Raw genomic sequence first — 26732 nt, forward strand, 5'->3', positions numbered from 1 at the left:
CTGTTAGTCTTAAAGGTGCCACAGGACCCTCTGTTGCTTTTTACAGACTCAGACTAACACGGCTACCCCTCTGATACTTGACATTGGTGTACTGGTCAATCACAGGCTGACTGTGAGCTGCCAATGTGATACGGCCATGAAAAAAGCTAATGCATGAGGTGAGGTATTTCCAGTAGAGAAAGGGAAGTGTTAGTACCATTTCACAAGGAACTGGTGAGACCTCATCTGGAATACTGTGTGCAGTTCTGGATGCCCATGTTTAAGAAAGATGAATTCAAACTGGAGCATATATAAAGAAGAGCTACTAGGATAATCAGAGGAATGGAGAACCTGCCATATGAGAGGAGACTTAAGAAGATTAGCTTGTTTAGCCTAACAAAATGAAGGCTGCGAGGAAATATGATTGCTCTCTATAAATACAGCAGAGGGATAAACACCAGGGAGGGAGAGGAGTTATTTAAGGACCAAGGCTGGCACAAGTACAAATGGATATAAACTAGACATGAACAAATTTAGGCTTGAAATTAGATGACGCTTTCTAACCATCAGAGCACAGAAGTTCTGGAACAGCCTTCCAAGGGGAATAGTGGGGCAAAAAAACCTAACTTCTTTCAAGATTGAGCTTGATACATTTATGGAGGGGATGGTATGATGAGATTGCTGACAATAGCATGTGGCCCATCTGCATCTGCTATTAGCAAATACCTTCAATGGCCAGAGATGGGACACTAGATGGAGAAGACTCCACATTAGCATAGAGAATTGTTTTCAAGGAGTGAGACTGGTGATCTCTAACTAACTGATTGCCATATTTGGGGTTGGAAGAGAATTCCCCCCCCCCCCAGGTCAGACTGGCAGAAACCCTGGTTTTTGTTTTTGTTTTTTTGTAATTTTTTGTCTTCCTCTGCAGAATGGGACATGGGTCACTTGCTAGTTTGAACAAGAGTAAATAGTGGATTCTCTGTAATTTGGAGTCTTTAAATCAAGATTTGAGGACTTAGGTCAATCAGCCAGACTGGGGTGGCAGGCCAATATCCATGCTTGCGGCTGCTGGAAATGGAGCCTCATCTGAGATGTAACAAACATGCAGGCCACCAGTTGCCTGAGGCAGGAACTTATCTGCATTCAACGGTAAGGCTGAAGGTAAGAGAACAGGTCCCTCAAAGTCTGGAATCTGTGAAGTGCAAAGTAGGCCATGGCTGTGGTGGTATCCAATATGGACCCTATAAACTGTTGTGTGGCTGGAGAATCTTGCCCGCATGCTCGGGGTTCAGCTGATCATCATATTTGGGGTCAGGAAGGAATTTTCCTCCAGGGTAGATTGGCAGAGGCCCTGGAGGTTTTTCGCCTTCGTCCGCAGCATGGGGCAGGGGTCGCTTGCTGGAGGATTCTCTGCGACTTGAAGTCTTTAAATCATGATTTGGGGACTTCAACAGCTGAGTCAAGGGAGAGAATTATTCCAGGAGTGGGTGGGTCAGCTTTTGTGGCCTGCATCATGTGGGAGGTCAGACTAGATGATCATAATGATCCCTTCTGACGTTAAAGTCTATGAGTCTATGAGACTTATTTTTGTTCACTAGCAAGCCTAAACATACAAACAGCCCATGGCTGTATTTGGGTCTCCAAGTGGCCTCAGACTAGCCAGTCATCAAGGTATGGGAAGACTTGAATGTCTAGCCTCCTGAGGTAGGCCACAACCACTGCTAGGTACTTTGTAAACACCCTTTGTGCTATACAAAATCCAAACAGCCAGACACAATACTGACAGTGACTGTAGCCTGTCGTGAACCTCAGTGGGCTGGGTGTATTGCAATATATAATATACATCCTGGAGGCTGAGGGCAGCATAATAGTCTTTCTAATCTAGGGATGAGATGTTTGAGGCAAGAGACACCATCCTGAAACAGAATTTCAGGATGTACATGTTTAAATCTCATAGGTCAAATATTTCCTGAAGCTGCTCCCCCATTTTTCTTGGGGATGAGAAAATATCTCAATATCTTTCCCCTTTCTGCTGTGGGGAACTTTTTCTATGGCATTGAAAGCTGGGAGGAACTGCACCTTGCTTTAATGCACTCTCTTAAGATGGGTCGCTGAACAGGCATGGGGAATATGGGTGGGTAGGGAGCAGGAGAGCAAATGTATTGCCCATCTCCACTACATTAGATGTCCAATGGGTCTGATGTGACTTTGAACTAGATGTGGTGCAAAGAAGCCAGATGGTTGCCAAAAGGGGAGAGATATCTAGGGCTGAAAAATGAGTGATATGCTGTCCCTGGGCATGGAGTCAAATCTGCTGCCCTGTTGCAGAGGAGGAAAGTTGGTGTGAGGAAGTGGTGACTCCTCCTGAGGGCTTCCTCTTTGAAACCTTCTGCCCCTTCCGAGAAGGCACGGGTGCTCTGTATTGATAGTAAAGAAGCTGCCTGTGGTATGTCTGAGGCCTGAAATGCCATCACTTGAAGGTTGGAGTGTAGACCTGCAAGGACCTGAGCATGGCCCTAAAGTGACCCCATGGCTGCTTAGGTCTTGTTGTGGAACAAGGAGCATCCTTCAAAAGAAAGACCTACAATTGTGGTTTGTAGCTCCTTAAGAATTCCTGACAAGGACAGCCACGAAGAGCAGTGCATTGTTGCTGCTGTTGCCATTGTTCTGGAGGCTGGGTCCACAGCATCCAATGCCTCCTGGAGGTATTGCTTAGCAACTAGCTGTTCTTCTGACTCGAAAGTCTAGAATTCACTCCTGAATTCTGGTGGGAACTTTCAATTGACGCACAGCATGACACACCACTTAACATGGTTATACTTCACCAGGATTTCTTGATATCCTCATTTGGAGGCTTGAGGTAGACGATGACTTCCTACCAAGCAAATCCATGCACTCCTTCTCCTTTTCTTTCTGTGTTAATTTCTGAAGGTGCTGGTGCATTCTTTCATTCACTGCCATCACTAGCAGCGACCCTAGCACCAGGTGTGAGGAGAACTGCTTGTCGCCCATGGCCAGTACCCAGTACCACCAATTGGCCCATTTTGAAGTCAGTGCTATGGAAGCAGGCATCTGCTACAGGACCTTCACTGGCTCCAGCAGTCACTCATTTATAGAAATGGCTACACAGACCAGAACCGATAAGTGTAATATACTGAGTACCTTGTGCAGCATATCTCCATACCTCTTCGGTCGGGATCTATGGGATTGCTGCTACCCATCTCATGAGATCCTAGAAGATTTTATGATTATATATAGAGAAAGTGGCTGATGCCTGATCAAAGGCCAGAACCTTGTCTGGTAATGAGGAGAAGGTGTTTTCCAGTACTGGCTGTGGATGGTCCAGTTCTGGAGGCTGCTCCTGCAGCTCACTGTCCTGAGGACAGTTGTCTGTCCCTCTCCTCCCCCCAGGCACAGAGAAGCCAACCTGTGTTTGGAGTGTATGGGGGACGTCAGATCTATGATGTTCTGCATTGTCCATAGGGCCCACATGGCCACCCAGGTTGGTACCAGCAGTCCTGCTAAGGTTGGTACCAAGCTTGTGCCTCAGCGGAGACCAGGTTTCTCTTCCCCATACAGCGGAGGATGAGATCACCAAGTCATGGGATCTGACTGGGGATTGGTGTAAGCTCCACTCTAAGTCTCTTCCAGGAGCAGGGATACCCTCCCTGCTATCAGCAGGACAGATGTCATTGGCCCTCAGGGATACCGTGGCAGCCCTGCAGGCAACATCAGGTCCAGGAACCCGGACAGCAGCATCAGCAGTATAAGACGTTCAGGTAAGTCTTTGGTCAAAAGATTTCATGTTTGAGCTCCTGAAGTGCAGGATACTGGTCCCAACTCATTGGTTGATCAGTGACCCTAGGCAGAAAATGAGCCATTAAAGCTGCCTGTGCCATGTTGATGCTGGTGCTGCACAAGGAGGCAATACTGGGGTTGGGGCTGGTACCAGCAGGTGTTCTGTCTCTTTTGCTACCGACAAAGTGAGTATGGCTGAGCAGGTGCCAGCAAAGACCTCAAACCCTGTGGCATGTCCAGCTCCACACAGCTAATGCCAGCTGTGGTGCTAAGGGAACTTGTTCTAAGTTTTGATGCATCCTTGACGTCAGGAAGCCTTGTAGTCTTATGCAGCTTAGAGTCTGAGCCTCGAGACAGTATTCTATGCCTCTCCTCACACAAGGACTTGTGCTCAGTGTCTGACTGATCCTGCTGCTACTGTGCACCTCAAAAGGTTTTGAAAATCCCACCAGCTTCGACTTTGATAACCTTTGGTCCCTCAAAGATCTGGAAGTCTGGGGCCATGGATCTGAGTCTAGACAAATGGACTGCTCTAACAGGAAAGCCCTCAGGTGGGACTTCCTTGAGTGCTGGGTCCACTTAGAGAATGACCTGCTTTGCTCACACCAGTGCAGAACACGCCCTTTACAGAGGCAGAATAAGCAGCTTATGTGGCTCTTGTTGAGAGGCCTTATAGCCTCAGATGAAGGGTACTCCTCAAAGCTTGGGGAATTATGGTCCACCATGCAGGCCCCACTGGTACTTGGTCTTTGGGCAGAGAACTTCGGTCACCAATGACCTCAGGTCTGGTACGCTAACACTAGTCTAAGAGCCAACTGCTGACTTCATTCAGCCATAAAGGTAGGCTGCTCCCAGCGGAGCTGCTCAGGGAGGCTGGAGAGGAAAAGAAAGTTGGTGGCAGCTAGGAAAGGGAAATAGGTATGGACTCACTCCATTGATTTTGTTGGACATGGCGCAATAAAAGTTCACTTAGGGCACCTGTATATCCAGGGCTAGAGCTCAGTAATAGTTCAAAGTTCAGAGGGAAACTAGAAAGATGACTGCTTTATTAACAGTTATCAGTTATGACCAGACAGAATGGAGAAGCAGCTAGTTCAGCTATAACATAATTACACTCACATAACTCTCTTGCAAGTATATTAGAGTTACATCATTAAAATAACCCGCTCATTGGTTGATCAGTGACCCTAGGTAGAAAATTGTTGCTTAGCAACTTTTCCAAGCAGAATATTACAGATTAACCCTTTCACATGTGTCATGCACCATACAGTAGACAAGTGGAGTGACTATAGCATGATAGGCACACAATTCCTTCTTTGGAAAGCTCACCGTCTCACCAACACTGTAGGCCAAATTTATCCTTCAGATTAGCGCACCTGCTTAGCCTAGGACTGAACTGGATCCTATGTGTGGAGGATTTTCTACAAGAAATGTGTAATTGTCATTGCCTGTGCTAAAAGGGATCCCAATCTTTGGAAAGAACACTACAACGGGCTTGAATGGGTTGGAAGAAATGTTCTGATTTTGTTTGAGATAGCATTCAAATATCTAGTCTATATTTTCTTTAATGAACAATTCTGTAGCAAAGTATGATGCATCATTACTAAATAGCTGGGGACATCAATGCACTTGATTACATTTATGATCCTGTTCCAAGCTATTCAGGAATGCATTGTCTCATACTGTATGGCAACGTGTTCTTTGTTCTGTCACCCATTATTCTCATAATGCATAGAGATTATGGTTGTGGCACCATTTGTGGGCAGTTACATTTCTTTTAACGTCTTCATTGTTTTCCACAGCTATAGAGGGTTAGTCTTATCAAATCACATCAGACTGAAACTTGCTTATACCAATTATCAGTTCAACTAAAATTGGGTATTTTTCTCCTAAAATCGTATACTTCTAGGGAGTGAGATATTCTACTTTAAATCAGGTTAGGCCCTCATAATGTTTGAAAAAGTGCCATATATAGAATATTTTTGCTCAAAATGCAATGTGGGTTGTTATTAGCTTTGAAATAAAGGGACCTTTCTAGGTTTGGCATTACCAAACATAAAATACAAGAGAGTCTGTCTAACTATGACAATACTTACTACATTTCAAGTGTCACCAAAGGGATTACAGCAAGGTTTTCACTTATTGATATCTGTAACTTTTATGTCAAGATTTTCAAAAATAGGAGTCTCAATCCATATTTAGGCAATTAAATAAGTGAACTGGTTTTTCAGAAGTGCTGAGTCTCTAGCAGCTCCCAGTAACCATCGTTTGAGTTCTTGGGAGCTCAGCACTTTGGAAAATCACACCACTTACTTAAGGTCCTCAATATGTATTTAGGAGCCTCACTTTAGGCTGCTATTTTGGAGGCTTTGGACTGAATCTTTATGTACTATCATGGAAAAAATCAATAAAGTACCTCTGTGTCTGCTCAGATCGTCTTGAAATATGCTCTATTCACATTTGAATAATAATAGTCTATAAAAACATGCCGTGAAATGACACCTGAAAAATTCACCATGTATTGGATATACTATGGCCATTTGGTCAAGATGCTAAACATTCATAGTGAAAAAACAATTTTCAAACATAATGTTTGTTTTATTTCCTATTTTAAAGAATTTAACAATAAGGCCGAAAAAATTAAAATGTTAAGTCTCCATATGTTGGTTCTTTAGAACAGATGGTCTCTAATATTGCATTTTGGTGGTGCGAATCTGATTAGCTAAAATAATAATCTGGGTCTTTAGCTTTTCCCCCCCAAGACTTATGAACTTTCAGATTTACTTAGTCAAACACAGAGACACCACCTGGGAAATCCATTACAGTTTTCTGTTGTAAGTACAAAAAGCTCTAGCAAAATTTGTATTACAAAAATGTTTTGAAAAGGTGTAAATATTTAAAAATTACCTACTGAACAATTATCTTAATAACAGAAATTAGAGACGGAGAGAACTGATTAGGTCATCTAGTCTAATATTATGCTAATGCAGAAAGGACCGGATTTACAAAGGTATTTAAGCACTTAAGATAGGTGCTTAGTGGAATTTACTGAACCTTCTGTTAATACATTATGTAGTGAATTGTTCAGTCTAGTTTTAAATAACTGAAATAATGAGACATCCATTGCATCCCTTTAAGACTTGTGTGGGAAAAATGTGTGGCATTTAACAGAAAATTATAACTTTTCTATGGGTTTTTTAAACCAACCACAGTATTTAATAGAAATTATATCCCAGCTATAAACTCTATTGGATGGTTAAAAAAATTCATAGAAAGGATATATTTATCTAATAAATTCTACCAATGTATAGAGAGATTTATTTATAATATTACTAAGGGTCATACTCTTTGTGCTGGCACAGCAGTGCGGGGTTCATCAAGAAGCCAGCTATGGCTTCCTGGTTCTTTGCTTAGTTATAGGCACAGATCAGAGCAGTTTGTGGGCTGCTTTAACATGTGTCAGCTGACAATGGTCCCCAAAGGACAGTTTGCCATCTGAGGATAGCTTGAATGCTGTGTGTTCTGCCCAGGCCTCTCCCCTCCCCTGCTCTGTGCCGATATGCCCACTGAGCTGGTGACTGTTGTGAGGGTGGCAGGGTCAAATTATGGCATAGGTATGATAGATTTGTGCCTACTTTGAGCTTTCATTGAACAAAATAGTAAATTTCTGGATCTCATAGTTGTGAAAAGAAGTTTGAAAATGTGACCAGAGAGTACCCAAAACAACACATGCCTGCACATACTCTGGAATAATAGCTCTGAACGGTGCCAATTCCAAAACCCATTATTCTGGGGCATTCACCAACATCACAGAGTCCTCTGCTCTGGTATATGGTAAGAAATGAATGCAGTGGATGAGGCTCACCTATCCAAACAGATGCACACCCTAACTGATGGGGTAAGTACTGCAAGGACCTGTGCTGTCACCCTGCCTCTTTGGAGGGAGAAAAGTCCCATACTTTTTCTGAGGGGAGGGACAGAGAGTTCCTGCTCCTGCTCCATGGGAGGTGGAAGGGAACAGGTTTCCTGCCATTTTCTGCTCCTGCCTCTTTGAGAGAAGAGTGGGCCCTCCACCACTGCTACTCCAAATGTGGTGCAGGACAAGGAGACATGGCTCAGCTGTTACTGAGAATGAGGTCAAGGAAAAACAGGTATTTTAAATAATCGGTGTTTTTTACCCCAACCAGCTTTTTGTAGCAGGAAACTGAAATATGACAGAATCAGAGCTACAGCTCTGGTTAGGGGAAAGATGCTGCTGCCATAGAGTCGTTGCAAGAAAAGGTCACCAGACTATTTTAACATGGGCAAAACAATGTATTTTTGCACAGCTTTGTTATCAGAAACAGCTGAACTGTTTTGGCTGAAATTTTCCAGATACATTCAGCCTGAGGTAGAGACCTGGCCTGTATAAGTTCAAGCAGTGAAAGTTTGGCAAAGTTATAAGCAACTGAAAACAGGCCTTATAATGAAAAGTGTTGGGTAACCTTAGTAAGTAGTGCTGCCTGCCCCACCTATAATGATTACAGGTTATTTGTTACAAAGGACCCCTGCCTCATTTAGTACACAGTATGGCGAATTAACGAGGCAAAGGGTTCGAAGAGCTAAAAGGAGGTTCGCATGTGTTTAAAGCACTGGACTGGGACTCAGGAGAGCTGGTTTCTATCCTTGGCTCTGCCACAGATTTTCTACAGGGCAAAATGCTCAATGGGGCCAAATTAAGACAAACTTGACTCTAGCATTATCTAGCTTTTGAATATTTGATTAACTTTACTTTTACATCTTTTTTAATGTAATATGTCCTTATATTCAACCTGAATAGAGTACTACTTTGCTACATTTCATAGTGCTACACATAGCTATACCAACTTGGACCTCTGTAAATAATTATTCTTTCTCCTTGATGTTTACAGCTTTCATCTACTTAGAGGTGATTTTCATATCCCTTCTCTAGTCATCATTTGGTTACACAATACAGATTTAGTCTTTTACTCTTTCCCCATATATGAGTGAGGGCTTCAGGTTGGCAGTATGATTGCACACTGATTGCAAATATACAGAGACTCTGATGTAGTGGCATTACAGAGTGGAATAATGATGGCAAAACAGCATAAATGTCAGTCTTTGAAGAAGATAATGCTTTTCATTTCCACTGCCTTCATTCACGTTGCCTTTACCTTGGAACAACATTTTGACATCAATATAAAATAAGGCCAGCAGAAGTCTAGGATGGTGGTGGTGAGCTATTAAATACTCAACAATATCAATAAAAGATGTACTATTATTTACACACAAAAAATCCCTACCCACATGTCATATGTAAGTACAAAGCTAGGAAGTTTTGAATGAAGTTGTGTCAAGGCTATCATAGCACCAGCAACATTGTGCTTCAAGTGTGGACTGCAACAAACAGTATTCTGGTTCAGAGCTGGTGATTGCCAATGCGTCATTTTATTTGTCTGCCAATGGACAAAATTTTACTGGAACTGGGCAAATACTGATTATGGAAACTCTAACTAAGAAATTGTTGTTTAAAATGTGTTAGCCTTCCGGGCTCAATCCTTGGCGTGCCCGAGCTGTGTTTAATGCACCTGACGGGGGAGGGAGCAGAGGTGATGTTCAGAACCCAGTGTATAACAGAGCAGCTTCACAACTGTTCTAATTTATGCTGGCAGGACTGGCTTCCTTTAGCAGTTCTGCCTGCTGAGGATACATCAGAACACACATTGTTCCTGCCATTGGCATTCCTCCTCCTCCCATTCTTCACTGCCAGCACATTTTCTGTGTCAGTGCAGGAAGTGGGCAACTTGCCCCTCCTCCCACTGGGCAAAATCCTCAGCTGCCTGGAGCAGCACAGAGGGGATTTACCAAGGCAGGAATTAAGCCCCAATTAAAAGTGGGGTTTTTTTTTGGTAAATATTAATTCTAGTCTACTTTCCATTATCTCTAATGAGCTCTTTAAAACTTTTCCCTACTGACTTTGCCCTTATTCATTTGACAAAAACGGATTCCCCGGTACTCCTGTATTTCTAATGCAGCTGAAATTAATGTGATTCTTTTAAATTACTTCTTTTTAGCACTAGATTGATCAAAGAGGTTAGCAGTGCTCTGGGAATACCGTATCATTTGACAGTTAACGGCTTGGCAGCAGGAGAAGCTCATTCTGGCTTTTGTTGGTTATTTTAAAAACAAGAACAATTGCAGCAACAAAGTAGTGGATTTGAAGTAAAATACAAAACAAAATTGCATGTGGAGCATTGTTTAAACCAATTATAATATTACAAATCATATTCTCAGCCAAGTTTATAGTGTCTTCAAATATTTGTTTCGATCTCCACTGGACTGGACTTGAGTTGTACATTTCAATTCCCAATGAACAACTTCTGTTTGAATAGAATCTTCACTCCAGTTTTTTAAACTTCTTCACCCACCCAACCAACAAAAAAAAGTATTCCCCCCTTCCCAAATACTTCTCTTAATGAAAACTAAAACATATCAGTTCTTTAATAGAGATAATTACTGGATTACTATGATTATTTTGATTGGGTACAGAGGATAGCTGAATGTTGTAGGCAGGGACAAATTCCACTAGCCTCACCAGCTACAAAGAGTGCAGCCACAGTGTGGAAGCTATTGTATTGCTCTAGCACTATATGAAAGTGGTGGGGAAAAACCAGACGGTCCTTTGGCAAAGCACCCCACTCTATCCCTGTCCCCTCTTCTCACAGCCACACATAGAGCCCCCACAGAGTAAAAAATCATCAGGAAGTGGAACCACACCAATCCTGCTGCAAGATGGTTATCTGTACCCATAGAGTTAGGTTAGGAATTGGGTGGGTCCCAGAGAGCAGCCACATCAAGGGATGGGATATTCCAAGGGCCTCACCATCTATCTCAGGGCTCTGAAGAAGGGGCCAGGGCCAGCATCTTTACCCTTCCCTGGCCTGAGGTGGGGCAGGAGGTGTCAGAAAGCAGGTATGGAGCTGCAGAGTAAGCAGGGAACATCTGGTTCCCATCTGCTTCTCAGATCAAAGGAATGTTTTTAGCAAATCAGAAAGTGCCTTAGAATTTCATAAAAATGAAAGAATTTTAAAAATATAAGTTAAAATATGTTCTGCTGCTGAATGCCGCCCCTGCGGTCTAGTTATTGGTTGTTAGATTCAGTGGCCAGAAGGGATCATTGTGTGCAAGCTGGTTGTGTCATACAATATGTTATGGTGGTACCCCATATAACCTCCAAACCAGCAGGACAAAAATGTCATTACTATAAGGTATATTTGAGTATATGAGTTCATATTCTATACAGTTTTTTAGAAGGAGAAAGTAATCTGTCAATATATAAACAAATCAAAAAGTTATTTATAGACTGCACCATATATATTAAAGGTAGAAATAAAATTATTAGGTAAACTTGTCCTCCTTACTAATGCAGAATGGTTCCTTTCATTATATTCGCTTCGCTGCTGTTTTATTCAGTCTACCTTTAAATGAATCAAGTGACGGGTTCTAGAACTATGCAGAGCCTATTTCACAATCGAATAGATTTCACTGTTAAGAATATTGTCCTTATATTCAGCCTAAATTATCCATGATGACTGACAAGGTAATGTACCTAAAAGCAACATTTTATTGAAGCTGGACATTTATGAATAGATAGATCCTGAACTATCCATAAAGTATTAAACAAAAGGGTATTTAAATCATTTAAGATATATCCGTTATTTGTCAAGTTAAAAATATTAGAGTTTCAACTTGTTTGGTTTGCTATAATGCGTATGACTTAGGCTTGGATAATTTTTTTTTTTAAATCTACTGTCTGTAAGCCAAATCTGATCGAAAATGGCAATAGAGTATTTTCTGTCAGTTCAGTGGTTACTGCTACCGTTACTCTATTTTGGGGACAACAATAAATTCCCACTCTCAAATCTGAAGTAGAATTACAATGCCGGTCATTGTACTGTCCCTGCTGGAAACCATATGGTACAAGAAAAGAACTTCATGTTTCTGAGTCATCTCTCCTGTCTTAAATAGAGCTTATCTATCTCGGTTAACCAAAATGGAAAACACAGTACAATTAAACATTTTGTGTGGACAACTAATTAGCTAATTTGCATTTTCTTGTCAGTAAATAGTCCTCTTTTTAAGGATTCTACGTCTCAAACTCTGAAATGGGAAACCAAAATAAGAAAGGACAAGGGAAGGGAACGGAAGTGATTAATATTGTGAAACAAACGTCGTTTTGATTCATAGGGCAGGTAAATTATGTTGCAATCCAATGTTTTGACTGAGATGCCCTTAATATTTCCAGCATCTCTCAAGATAAAGCAGTTTATTGGGCAACATTTAGGTATTTGAAGACATTCTCCAACCCCCACTACTGTGCTTTTATTAAAAAAAACGTAAATGTTTAATGCACAATGGTCAATCAATGACTGGACTAATCAAATTATTCACTACATGTTAGATCCCGCCACCCTTACTCTGTCCAAGTAGTACCTTGCTGTGTAAATACTCCCACTGAAGCTGATGGGACTAGCTGAGGAAAAAGATACTAGTCAGTGGGTGAGTAAGGGCTGTAGAATGCACCATTCTATAATTAACAGACAAGAGTCACTGAATATCAGAGGTGAGGGACCATTTGACTGTCTAAAGGCAAATGGCTTGTTAGAGGGCAAAGTGACTTCTTAATGAAAGCCCAATCGATTGAATGATTCATTCCTGTTAGAGACCTTTTGAAATGACATATTTTGGTGCAAACGATAAAATCTACAATATAAAGACAATATTAGAAATAAGGATGAGAAGCCAAATTCTGTTTTCAGTTATACCAGCAGAACCTTGAGCAGTGGACTTCAGTGGACAGAATAGTTGTTCAGATGTTGGAGAAACATTGTTTTGTGCAGCAAGAATTCAATTCTGGGAAAATGGATCCTTGGACTCAGCTAGAATAAGTATGCACATTATGGTGGCCCTCTGTATGGAAGTGTTAAGGAGGGAAGGGGCTCTCATCCCAGCCAGTACACCCATAATTTGGCTCTTAATTGTTTTCGTCATTCAAAATATTCTGCACTGAATAAAAATACCTATCGAAAACTCTGGTTCAGAACCAAAATATAAGAAGTAATGAAGTGTTTTTGTGGTCAAGGCACCAAACTGGATCTCACGAGTTCTGGATTCAATTCCTGGCTAAGTCAACAGACTTCCTGTGTACTAGGAGAAGTCACTTCATCGCTCTGTGCCTTGGTTTCCCCATCTGTAAAATGAACATAACTGTCCCTCTGCCTATCTAGATTGCAAGCTCTTTGGAGTATGGTCTGTCTCTTACTAGCTATGTATACAATAAGTAGCACAATTGAACCTCCAGGTTCTCCTGTAGTACAAATAATAAGGTATTTTATTAACTCTTAAAATGCAGGGTCCTTGAAAAGGGCATGCATAGGAAAATCTTTAAGGTGAACCTGTGCATTTTCCAGATAACTTTCCCCTTTCTCAGGTTTATGTGGCTCTATTTTTTCCTTCTTTAGCATAAATATTACAATTGCATGTATAGAATTGTGTATGGTGGCTGATTTTAGCTCTACAATGGCTAATAGTTTGTCAGCTTTGTTTTTTCATTCTAATTTCCATTCATATTTTCCCAACAAAATGAGTAACTTAATAGAGTCTGCATCTGACGAAGTGAGTATTCACCCACGAAAGCTCATGCTCCAATACGTCTGTTAGTTTATAAGGTGCCACAGGACTCTTTGCTGCTTTTACAGATCCAGACTAACACGGCTACCTCTCTGATACTTAATAGAGTCTCATAGACTATAAGGCCAGAAGGGACCATCACGATCATCTAGTCTGATCTCCTGCATATTGCAGGCCACAGAACCTCACCCACCCACTCCAGTAATAGATCCCTAACCTCTGGCTGAGTTACTGAAATCCTCAAATCGTGGTTTAAAGACTTCAAGTTACAGAGAATCCACCGTTTACACTAGTTTAAACCTGCAAGTAACCCATGCCCCATGCTACAGAGGAAGTCGAAAAACATCCCAGGTCTCTGACAGTCTGACCTGAGAGAAAATTCCTTCCCAACCCCAAATATGTCGGTCAGTTGGACCCTGAGCATGTGGGCAACAACCACTAGCTGGACACATGGAAAAGAATTATCTGTAGTACCTCAGAGCGCTCCCTAGCTAGTGTCCCTAGTCTTCTGTTTTTAAAGAAAACCATCTAACATTTCATATGTGTAAAGAAACCATATTAGAAAAAACAACAATATAGAAATCCAAACATGAGATGCCACATACTAGATCAGGGATCAGCAACCTTTGGCACGCAGCCCACCAGGGAAAGCACCCTGGTGAGCCGGGCAGGTTTGTTTACCTGCCATGTCCGCAGGTTTGGCCGATCGCGGCTCCCACTGGCCGCGGTTCGCCGCTCCAGCACATCCCTCAGCCCGCCCGCTTCCCGCAACCCCCATTGGCCTGGAGCGGCGAACCGCAGCCAGTGGGAGCTGCGATCAGCCGAACCTGCGGATGCGGCAGGTAAACAAACTGGCCTGGCCCGCCAGGGGCTTTCCCTGGCAGGCCACTTGCCAAAGGTTGCCGATCCCTGTACTAGATAAAGGTCTGAACTACTGTATTTCTAGCTTGGCTTTTCTATACACCTCTATCCTGATATAACGTGATTCGCTATAACACGAATTCATATATAACGCGGTAAAGTAAAGCATTATTGTGGCTCAATTCTGACTGATCTTGGTCACTGCCTATGCCTTTCCAATCAAAACTAGAACAACAAAATCCTACAAGTACTCTATCTCATCCCCTCCTAGCAAGCTATGAGAAACTTTTGTTGGCAACACTTATATTCCAGGTGGTGCAAACTGACTTAATATGACCATAAGAATGGCCATATTGGGTCAGACCAAAGGTCCATCTAGCCTAATATCCCATCTTCCGACAGTGGCCAATGCCAGATGTTTCCAAGGGAATGAACAAAACAAGTAATCATCAAAGGATCCATCCATTCCCAACATGTGGCAGTCAGAGACTTAGGGACACCCAGAGCATGGGATTCAATGGAGCCAAGACATATTACACCAGTTGAGGATCTGCTCCCTGGAAATTTATGGATACTGGAGGAACTTCACAAACTATAGGCTATAAACTAGTGAGGAGCAGGGTTTCCCCAACCTTTGCATTTTGTGAACCACTTTGTAGATATATGTCCCTCTCTTGGACTCGTGGATCCTTTCAAAGTCTACTGCTTGATTGTCAAAAACAGTTTATTCCATGGAAAACCACGGAGGGCTCTGTAGATCACTATTTGAGAACCTCTGATATAGAGGCTACGAAGGGGATATAAAGAAAAAAGGGACACAAATGTTGACTATTCAGTGTATTTCAATATGATATTTTTCTGAAAGGGAGGACAGTGTTCCACAGCATCAGTGGAAGTATGGGTATCTAGGGGGTATAACAATAGTGCAGATAACAGCTTAATCATATCTGTGATAAGAACAGTTGTTTCCTCACCTTTTTCTTCATTTTTACATTTTTGAAAATTGCATGAACTCTCCAGGTTTTTGCAAACATTGCTCCAAATGCAGTTGTGTAGCCCACTGTAAGAATCCACGTCCGGACCTAAGATATAATCAAAGACACAACCTTTTAGTTTTTCACAGTTTTAATGACTTAAACTTCTCAAAATAGTCTAAAATATCTATTGTATCTAGAGATAGTAAAACAGTTTAGCAATTTTTTTTTGAAATTTTTAAATTCTGTTCACAAGGTAATGGCACAGTTTTCTTCAATTTTTTACAGAATATTTTATTTATTTTTTTTTAATTTTCAAAATTTCTAATTTGTTCCCCTCTTTCTTCCCTATTTTTCTGTTTCCTATTGAATGCAATAAAATGAAGACTGAATTCTTTCCCCCCTCCACTTTTTCCTTTGCAGTTTTCCCCCTTTTCCACTCTAACTTTTCATAACGTCTTCAACTTTGGAAAAACTACAGAATAGCAAAAGGAGAAATGAAAGTGTGACTCTGCTGGTCTGTAACTCTGCTTGAGGGAGAAACAAACAAGAGGCCTATCAAGGCCTGCATCTTTGGGAGAGCTATAGCAGCAGTCAATAGCTCAACAAGTTAGTAAATTTGATAGATAGTGTGGAACTAAATGGTGAAGGTCCTTAATGCCAAGGAAAGTGTGTTTGGTACAGTGAAGAAGGGACACAAAGGAGGAGGAGATGTGGTTGGAGCAACAACCAGAAAGATGATCCTAACAGCAACATTTTGAATGGACTTAAGGGACCAATGTGGATAGCATCAAAGTTAGATAGTAGGAGATTACAGTAGTCAAGATATGAGATAATGAGGGCCTGAACAAGAGCCTGGGTAGTCTGGAAAAACAGAAAAAAATGGATCTTTAAAAATATCATGTAGATAGAAGTTGGGAGACATGGACGTGGCCTGAATGTATAGGTTTTAGAGCAGGGGTCTCAAAGTCCTGGCTCGCGGGCCATCTGCAGCCCGAGAACCTCCCCACTGCGGCCCGCGGAGGAGAGATGCATGCAGCCACGCTGTTGGCAAAGTCTGCTGCAGGTGCTGCACCCCGCAGAGTGAGGGATAGAGGGATAGAGATACCATTACTAGTTGCTGGGCAGATTCAGCCATGGAGGCACCATCATTAGTTGCCAGGCAGAATCAGCCATGGAGGCAGCATCACTTTTTTCCACAAGTCAAAATACCGAACACAACTATCTGATGCACACCTTGCTGCAATCCTGAAGGTTTCAACTGCTCAGTCAAACATCAACAAACTGACAGAACTGAAGTGTTGCCAGGTGTCTGGCAAACACTAAAAACTCTCTGGCTGGCGAAGAATTGTATAAAGTTGTATGTCAGTTTTATTATTTCTAAGAAATTCGAAATAAAAAATACAATATAAACGTTTTCTTTTCTGAACACCATCTTCAGTGACATTATTGGCCCGCTGGGAGGATTTGAGGACTGGCATTGGCCCTAAGGTAAATTGAGTTTGAGACCCCTGTCTTAGAGAGAGAGGACAAGTTTCACAGATAACACCTAGATTGTGGCCTTGAGTGATTGAGAAAATAGTGGTCTTATAAACAGTAATGGGAAAATAGAGGAAAGAGGAAGGTTAGAAGGAGAACCAGGATAGAACAATGCCTCAAAAGCAATGGAGGCCAGGATTTTAAGTAGGAAATCATCACTGACATCAAAGACCACTGAGAAGTCAAGAAGGAGGTGGATGGAGTACAGACCCCTGAAAGCAGCTAACAAACAAATGTACTTAATATTATTGTAGATAATGGCTTCCTACAGATTTCCATGCAGAAAGAACTACTGTACACATATGACCAGGCAGAGACCAAAATGTATAAGGTGAATGCAACGTTGAGAGTAGAAATCATTGGAGAAAAGTATCCAGGATGGCAAAAAAAAAAAAAAAAAAAAAAAAGTCAAAGTTTACAAAGAATGTGAAATCTTTAGGTGTATCTTATAGATGGCGGCTTTGCTATTCACCTCAATATAGCAGAGTTAAGCCAACTCCAATTGGTTTTGACAATCCACGTTACACCACAGTTTTCAGGCTACTGGTTTGTGATTTCTCTTCTAGTCAGCATACAATGAGTTCTTTTCCCAAAATGTATGATAATTGTATGTAATGTTCAAATGTGTTATTAATAAATATTCAGTACTTTTGTGTATCCAATATGATATTTTGGCAGACAGATACATGATATTTTAATATCTCTAGTAAAGCTCTTTTTTGTCCTTGCTCAAGCAGCAATTATCCTTGGGGATACTAATAAATTCAATTATGTTCATAATTCAGAAAAAATGTTATTTTTACCATGCTCAGTACAAAAAGGTTATGATTTGGATTAATTTATATTATAATAATATAGCCTATTGGCTGTAGTGGAAACCCTACTAATTAAAAATAATTTGTTCAGAATGAGATCTCTGCAGCCAAGGATGTGAGGATGATTTTAAAATGAAAATAGGTTTTAATTTAAAAGAAATAACCTTCCATTTTTCTGCCATCATTTATAAAGCACACAGTAAACAAGGTATTTACTGTACATTGAGTACAGTAACATCATGATCAGTTTCTATCTGATTTTTAGAGAAATTATGTTCATCATTTGTATTGGATCTAGACACAAAGCCAAAAGAACCTGACAAAATTAATAATGACTCATGATCCTGTTTCTCGATTATTTTCACTTAATATAGTTAAGATATTGCTTTGATTTGCAGTGGAGAGGGTAGAAAGGTGCCATGACGTGAGTAGTGAAACAAAGACAACAATGTGCCAGATTCTGCCCTCTACTAGCATACAGGGCTCCCATCAAAGCCAGTACTTTTGTTTCTCCAGACCTGGAGAAAAATCACAATATAGAATTCTTTGAAAATAAGGATTTTTTCTCACTGACAATAATATTTCCATGATTTGAGCTATTCTCAGGAAAAATACAGCAGTGTAAGTGTTATTACTGTTGCAATCCCCCTCTAAAGCTGGATCCAGCAAAGCACTAACGCAGGTATTTAAACAGGTGAGCAATCCCATTGATTTCAGTACAGTTACTCATATGCTTAAAGTTAAGCACCTGTATAAGTGCTTTGTGGGACTGGGATCATAACAAGAAACATTAGAATGAATAGAAATGTACACATTTATAGAAACATCTGTTCACCTTGGGTTTGATCCTGCTGCCACTGAAGTCAATAGCAAAACTCCAATAGATTCCAGTGGGAGGAGAAGAAAACGCAGGCCACAAATGATTGAGCATGTCTACTTAAATTGCAACATACTTTTTTTAAAAAAATCAAGCTCTTTTATGATAAATACTTAAGTCTTTCAATGCATTCCTTAGAGTTTGTGGTATCTGCACAGTACTGTCAAAAAATGTGCAGCAATAATAGAAAATTCAAATCTGCTGTTTCCATACGAATCAACTATTGTGCTTTCTCACTCTCTCTCTCACATACTGTGGGCTTCCCTCTTGAATTTGTAATAAACTTTGGACCATTTTCAATTACCCCAGTAATAATGTGAGATTATACACTAATTGTTCATGATTCTACAAGGTGGCTTTAACATCTAGACATTGTCCTATTGAAGGAGAGGCAAAATGTACTAAATATTTCATTAATACATTTGAATCACAAATTACTGCCTTACATTCTGTGGTGAGCCCAGTGTGTACTTGCTTCAGCATGTGGAGCATCCATTTAGCTTTAAAACTTTTGTCCCTATAATTTGTTTGAAGAAAATTTGACTTATCAAGATAAAAGCTGAACCTACTCTCATTCCAGTCAATTGGAGAACTCTCTCTGATTTTAACAGGAGCAAGATGAGGCCCTGAGCGAGCAGCACAGATTGTGGTGGTCATGGAAATGGTTACACAAAACACATAGATTAAAATTAAAACGTGGGAAAGAAAAACAAGAGAGCAAGCAAAACATAAGAAGACTGTCTGAAAATCCCAGCTGTCATTTTTAAAAAGGAGCCTAAGAAAATCAGATGCCCAAATGCCACTGAAATTCATTGGGAACTTGGTACATGTTATAGGACCGCCCCAACTGGAGTGGACTCCCATAGCATGACAGACACACCTGCCCGTTTCCTTTTTCAGAGTTCCCAGTAACTCCATCAAGCCCTCTTGACACAATACTACCCTCCTTATAAAATATTTGTGCAAGTTGTCCACAAGTGAGTCCCAAGCACATATAATTTGTCACCCCACTGGAAACAGTGTTAAGATCATCCAACATCTCAGCCCACAACACCCCACATATCATACACCAGCACCTTTGACCACATCCAGAGTCTCTGGCAGTCCTCCCTTGTCCTTGTGCCAGTACAACCATCCCAATTCTTCCTACTGGAGTGTAAGCCTAGTCTTGCCAGCAGGAACCCCACCAGACTCTCTGCTGGGAAATCCTCTTTTATCAAGGGAGCATCCCTTACTCCTCCTGGCCATCTAATGGTTTTTCTAGTTCCAGTTCTTCAGCCCTGGAGAGGTCATCAGGTAAGCTCATCCACTGCTCCCCAGCCCTCAGCTCTGTAGCTTACAGCTAGCAAGCAACTCCCTGCACTGCTCCTCCTGACTTCAGCCCTGGCTCTTTGGCCTGGGGACACCAACCAGAAAACCCCTCTTACTGCTCTCCTGCCTTCAGCCTTCTCCCAAGTTCCAAACATATAGTCTCTAGAAGCTCTCACCTATCCATGACTCCTACTCAGGCAGCTCTGATTCACCAAGTCTCTCCCAACTCACTGAGTTTCTCCCAGCTCCTGATAGCCCCCAACTGGAGCCCCACTCTCTTAACTGGTCAAATGTGCACATCTGTCCTGGCACAAGGGGTACTGGACCTACTTCATTCACAGGGGCCAGTCACTCTGTGACAGTGCCATACAGTCTTTGGCTCTACTGAAAATCCCCATCAAAATAACTAAACTCGAGGGAAAGAAAATGAAGCACATATAAAAACCTGAAGAAAGTTGAAAGAATAAAGAAATAACTGGAAAGCATAAGAGGAGAGAACATAACAAATACAGAAACCAGACAGAGGCATGTGTGCTCTTACATCCCAATGGTTTTGAATGTGGGACGGATTGTTCAGCAGGTAAAGTCAACAGCCAATACAATGTAAAATTGGTTCAGATGCTGCAGAACTTTATGTTTTATTTTTTACTAGGCACATTTTCCAAATCTTAATAGCATATATCTAGGTTTCTTTGTGCCAGACTACATGATGACACATTAGATTTTGTATAGAAAAATGTAAATGATATCTTAGACATAGCACATGTAAAGTATAGCACAGTAGTTTCTCTCTGACTGGAGTACTGTATTTAAGTCAAAAAACTTGCTCATATGGAGGCTAGCTGACCTTTATTGTCCCCTGTAATAACTGAGCTGAATCCAGGGAATAAAGGGCCTGATTTTCAGAAGTGCTCAATGTGTCACTGGCAGACCTGGTGCCAGCTCTTGCCAAGACTGTAGGAGTTAGCTGAGTACTGACAAATTCATATCTGGAAACCAGACCAGCTCACCTGTATGTTAGTATTATTCAAGAGAGGTATTAAAGTTATAAGGATGTGTTTAGTGTTTAGACTCTATAAAATACTTGTAAGTTGCTGCATGCATTAATCCTACTTGTAATGTTTCTACAAAGGTAATATGTAAGTTTTGCTTATAATTGTAAAAAAGGCCTGCTCTAAACTTGTTCTCCCTGCCTATCAAGGAGGACTATCAAGCCTAAGTGGGCCATTGTGAAGCATCATGATAAAGTCTTTGCTAATTGCTCCTACACAGGGTACGTGCAGAAGGTCTCATCCCATCAGTTTGAAAAGAGAGCAGGCCTACTTTAGAGCAGCCCCAAAGCTGCTGCAAACTATGCCAGGGCTGGTATAGAAGGGCTAGATCAGACCGTCACAACCAGCTCCATTACAGCCCCTTCCCCATTCATGTGTTCCCAGGTGATATTAATAGCGGTTGTGTATCTATTGCACAGGTTGAGGGACAAATAGCTGCTCATTTTGAGGGAAGCTGGAATCAAACCCACCCTCAGGGACACATTAGCCTTCTCAGCCCACAGTGAGCCCAGTACCGAGCTCACAAGGCATTGCTAAGCTTAATTAATTGTTTGTAAAGCACTTTGAAATATCCTCCAATGGAAGGTGTTACAAAAGTCCATATATTATTATTAGATTTAGTATTCTATCTTAATTCTTTCCAATGTGCACACCAGTTTAGTATCTAGGCCCCACACACTTTCGTGGCATTTCTGCTTTCCAAAACTCTCTTGACCATTTAATAGCTTTTTCTCAATTATTTTTCCACTGGCTTGCATTTTTTCAGTTTGCATCACATTTTATTTCAATCCGTATTTCCAGCTTCTCTTGTGCTCAGATACCATGGTGACTGTAAGATTAAAAATAAAAAGGTAGCCTCTTTGCAGTATTTCTCCTTATCCTCTGGAACACTTCCTAGTTGATTGTATCTGCACATTTAACTGAAGTAGTGTTTTGCTATTTTCCAGATCATCACTAATAAAGAGGTTATGAATAAAACAAAGCCTAACACTAATCTATGCAGTACTGCCCAGAACACTTCCTCACAATTCAGTACTCAGTGCTATTTATTATTTCCCTTTGTTTACTCCCCTTCGGCCAATTTTCAGTCCATGCATATTGGAATTTTATTGCAGGACATTTGACCTGTTCTATTCTAGATAGGACATTAAATCATGTTGTAGTTGATATTATGGAATGCAGTTTGCCACCTATTGAAAGTACACAGAAATTGAGTACAGTACAGTCTATATTGAATGTACTTAATTAACTTTGCATAGAAAAGAGGAAATAGCAAGCTGGAAGCAGTAACTGCGTTTAGGAACACTGGCCCTAATTCATGAAAGCACTTGATCATATACTCACTGTAAACTCATGTATAATTGCATCCCTATTCAGCAAAGTAGTTGATCACACACTTTAAGTGCTTTGCTGAACTGGGGCTATTGTTAATGTTCAGTTTTCAATTTCAACATAGCAAATGCAATATACCATATCCTCCTGGGACAAGCACATCGCAGAATAAAAATGGTATTGTAATGTATCCAAAAATTGCCTGAAAACATTCAGTGCTAACAAAACTTTATTTGGTATGATGCCATACCACGTCACAACCAGCCCCCTTCAAAAACAATTACAGGATTCTACATTTGCCACATATGTGTAAACAGAATAAATGAAGATGTAGGTTATGGGCAGGTAGAAGAATTCAGCAAATCCATCAAGCACAGGATTGCTCTGAAAACAATAAAATCTGTACTAGAGAGAAACACTGCACATTAGGATTGCGCTAAACAGGAATAATTTGCACTAGGCAGCCAAATCACCTGAACTTTGTGAGCAGCTTTAGGAGCACACATGGACCATCCCTAACTGGCAAGAAACTTCTGCTGTGTGCTTGTATATGCCAGCGTACACCGCTTTCCCATCTGCCCCAAGAAAAGAACTAGTGGTTAGGCTCTGTACAAGTTAATTTTTAGCCACATCTCTGCATTATAATGCAACGATATTGCTTTTTTAGGAGAATGCTACAGAATTAATTTGTATACTAGTTTTTATGTAGTTTTTCACAAATTTCAGCACCTTCCATTGCATTATCCCCAAGTCACATCTTATGGCTCCACGAAAGCTTGAAAAGCTTTAAATGTCTATGTTCTTTTGTTTCTTTCTCAAATAATTTATTCTTATATGGTATCCCACTTTTCTTTCATGGTATTGTGGCATTTCCATAGAGAGTGTAAATATTTACACATTATGATTATGTTGTATCTTCTGTTCTTTACACAAACATAATATGAAGGAACCACATGGACACAGTGGGGTGCAAAAAATGTTTACTGACTGCATATAAGAGGGGTGGCCAACCTGTGGCTCTGGAGCCACATGCGTCTCTTCAGAAGTTAATATGCGCCTCCTTGTATAGGCACCGACTCCGGGGCTGGAGCTACAGGCGCCAACTTTCCAGTGTGCTGGGGAGTGCTCACTGCTCAACCCCTGACTCTGCCACAGGCTCTGCCCCCACTCCACCCCTTCCCGCCCCCTCCCCTGAGCCTGTCGTGCCCTCACTCCTTCCCCCTCCCCCCCAGAGCCTCCCGCACGCCACGAAACAGCTGATTGGGAGGTGCGGGGAGGGAGGGGAGGCGCTGATCGGCGGGGCTGCCGGTGGGTGGGAGGCACTGGGAGCAGGGGTGGGGAGCAGATGGGGGGCTGCTGACGTATTACTGTGGTTCTTTGGCAATGTACATTGGTAAATTCTGGCTCCTTCTCAGGCTCAGGTTGGCCACTCCTGGCATATAACATATGAGTCCTAGCTACAGATAGACACTGCTGCTCTGGCAGGGTTCTGGTGGCTTCAGCAACACACACAGTTGGGTTTGAAAGGCTTACGCTCTGGTGCTAAAAATAGCCACGTGGATGTTCCTGCTTGGGCTGGAGCTCCAGGTCTCAAACCTGAGGAGGAGGGTGGGTCTCAGGGTATCCCACAGGAGCCTAACCTAATCCCTGTGGTTTTCTCCAGCCTGCCTTCACCTGCCCCTTCCCAGAGAGTGGGAACTTGCCTTGCTCCGCTCTCTCGGGTCTCCTCTCTCACTGAGTTTTCTTCCCTCTCTGTGTAGTTCTCCTGGACTCTTTCCCATCTGGGATCACTAATTGTAACTGAGTCACCAAATCAGAATTACCTGGGGGTTGAATGCTAGATCATAGGCCAGGCTGAGCCTGACTCCCCTTAAAGGGCCAGGCAGTCTGTGACAATGGACCACCTGGCTGATCCAGTAGGGCAATTCCAATGCTTCTGTGTGGTTTTGGAAACCCCTTAGAAACAGTCATGCTTTAGGAGAAATGGTAAGCTGATCTTTATATATTGTGAATATGTAAGAAAACAATAAAGCCAAACCCCAAGAAGGGGTAAATGTGGACTATATCTAATGTGCATAACTTCAGTTGAGGGGTGGAGAGGAACACCTCCTTTTATTTATGGCCTGGTTTTAAGATTTTTTTTCTTCTCCTTTTATTATTCAGTGAAATAAGATATTTAAACTATTTAAATATTTTCTTCAGTAGTCTCTACAGATCTTTTTTCCATATGTAATACATCAGTTTTGACTGTCATTTTTTCTTATAAATGAAAAATGTCTTTAGTTAAGATAGTATATAACAGATACAGTAATATCTTTGAAAATTAAAAAAATTAAAGCTGCTAATGAGTCACTAGTGCAGTAAATTGCAACTAATTTCTTGCTGTGTTTAAATAGTGTCAATTCTGGCAGTGAATTTGAAAAACAGAAATTAGAGCAATTACACAAGGATATTAAACAACTGAAATATTTTAGCATTGAGGCACTGGTGGCAATTCCATTGTGCACATGATAGTTGTGACTCCATCATTAAAACTCAGTTCTGGTTTGCAAAGAACACAAGGATTCAATCTCTTTGTTTTCTGTGAAAAAAATTTACAGCACTTTGTGAGTACAGAATCTATTTTACAAATAAATCCATTCATTAGTTTACAGTTAAATTAATTAAAAACTATGCTCTTTAACAAATGTAGTATTCATTAATTCATCTTCACTGATTTTAAGGCTAGATTATGATGATCTAGTCTGACCTCCTGCACAACACAGGGCACAGAATATTTACTCAATGATTCCTGCATCAAGCCTATAAATTAAGCCCACAGTTTTAACTTTACAGGTCAGTGATACCACAAGGGGAAAAATATGAAAAAAACTGAAAGTGTCTTAAAACAGTTTAATCTAATCTGCGACCATGGACACTAAAATGCCTTAATTATAATCAGATGATTATTACATGGTGTCACTGTCACTACTGGCCAGAATAAAGATTGTCTGTAGGGCTGGACAAAGGATGGAAATTCCATTTCACAAAAGATTTTGGGTTCATTTTGAATTGGAAAAAAAACCTGAATACTTTGAAGTTCTCTGCAATGGAAAATGCTGAAATAAATTGTTTTGCGATCTACTGAAACATTGTGTTTTGACTTGAAACGTTTCACTATTGATTTTTATTTTTTATTTTCCTTTGGAATATACAATATAAAATAAAAAAATCAAATTGAAAAGTTGTTTCAAAGCCAAAAAATCAAACTATTTTATTCCAAAAAGGTCAAAATAGGATGTTTTGACATTACTGGAACTTTTTTTCCCTTTGAAATAAAATTTCAGTGAAATCAACTTGATTAGTGAAGTATTTCAATTTCAGTCTCCATGTATTTTCAGCTAGCAATAGTTGTCTGGATGCCTTAACTGTGCATTTTTTAACTTAACATGTTCGCATTTATTTTTAATGTAACCTTAACTCTGAATTTTCTGGGTTTATAATGCTTGGTTTGGGGATAATTACACCACCACCATCATATTTTTTAACCTTTAATCTTAGATTAAGGTTACATACTCTTATCCGTAACTCCATTTTAACATAGTTTTTTGTCTTGAAATTTTAAACTAAAGAGACTGATTCCACCTCACTTAACAGAGCTCCTGGTTTAAGGATATTAAGTTGCCAGCATTACATCATCAGAACAAACTCAATAGATGATCAGTGCACTTTAGGGCAGGACTTGTTATCCAGAAACTTCTAAGAGCTGATAAGCCCTTCTGTGAATATTACCTTCCTAATACTCTGCAAATGTTCACTAACCAAAGAACAATGAAAAATAAAGTCACATAATATTTCATTTCTTCTATAGATTTATCTGGAAGCATTTTAATTCAAACATTAGATGTAATATTCTCAGGCACTGGGCTGAGTACAATCTTATGGTTTTGTTCAGTGACAATGATTTTGTGTAATTTAAGTATCATTTGTGTTATTTTTGGAAAGAATTTCCTTTATCTTTTCTTGTAAGTATGTTCCTCTTATCTCCTGCCCTATCTTATTTGAAGAGTACAGCTTATTCCTGAAGAAAGGACGTTTTCTGAAGTTTGCTTGGGTGCCTCTGTTTCTACAGGAAAACTGGAAAGAGCACCTGCCCTCCCATGTTCTAAAGAAGACTAATATTGACTGTCATAAAGATATCTGACCAATATAAAATACCATCAAAGCAATATATCAGCTGCAAAAGAAAGTACCTCAGTTTTGTTCCTTGTATTTTAAATAAAGGTTTATAGTCAGTTTTTAAAATAATATCTCTACTGTATAGGTCATGACAAGATATAATCAAAATGTCACACTGTAATCGTAGTTGCCATAAGTGTACATATGTTCTTACATTATGGAACTCACTCTACCTGGGGCTGACAAGGTAACTTACTTGGAAACTCCATCGTTTGCAGTATGGGGTAGACCTCCTTCTTGGCAATACTGACCAATAACCTTCATTGGTTCCCTGTTTAATTGT

At 40.7% G+C, this 26732-nt stretch overlaps 1 protein-coding gene across 1 annotated transcript in view; it reads right to left on the minus strand.

Annotated features, from left to right (window-relative positions):
- GABBR2 (gamma-aminobutyric acid type B receptor subunit 2) overlaps positions 1–26732 on the minus strand; it is an 860826-nt gene that overhangs the window by 240455 nt on the left and 593639 nt on the right. The window contains exon 12 of the mRNA XM_026659240.2: positions 15306–15413. Coding sequence (XP_026515025.1) covers positions 15306–15413 — 108 coding nt within the window. The remainder of the gene's footprint in view (positions 1–15305; positions 15414–26732) is intronic.

This window comes from Terrapene carolina, unplaced genomic scaffold (genome assembly GCF_002925995.2).
Source record: "Terrapene carolina triunguis isolate 2854851 unplaced genomic scaffold, T_m_triunguis-2.0 Scaffold613, whole genome shotgun sequence".
NCBI lineage: Eukaryota > Metazoa > Chordata > Testudines > Emydidae > Terrapene > Terrapene triunguis.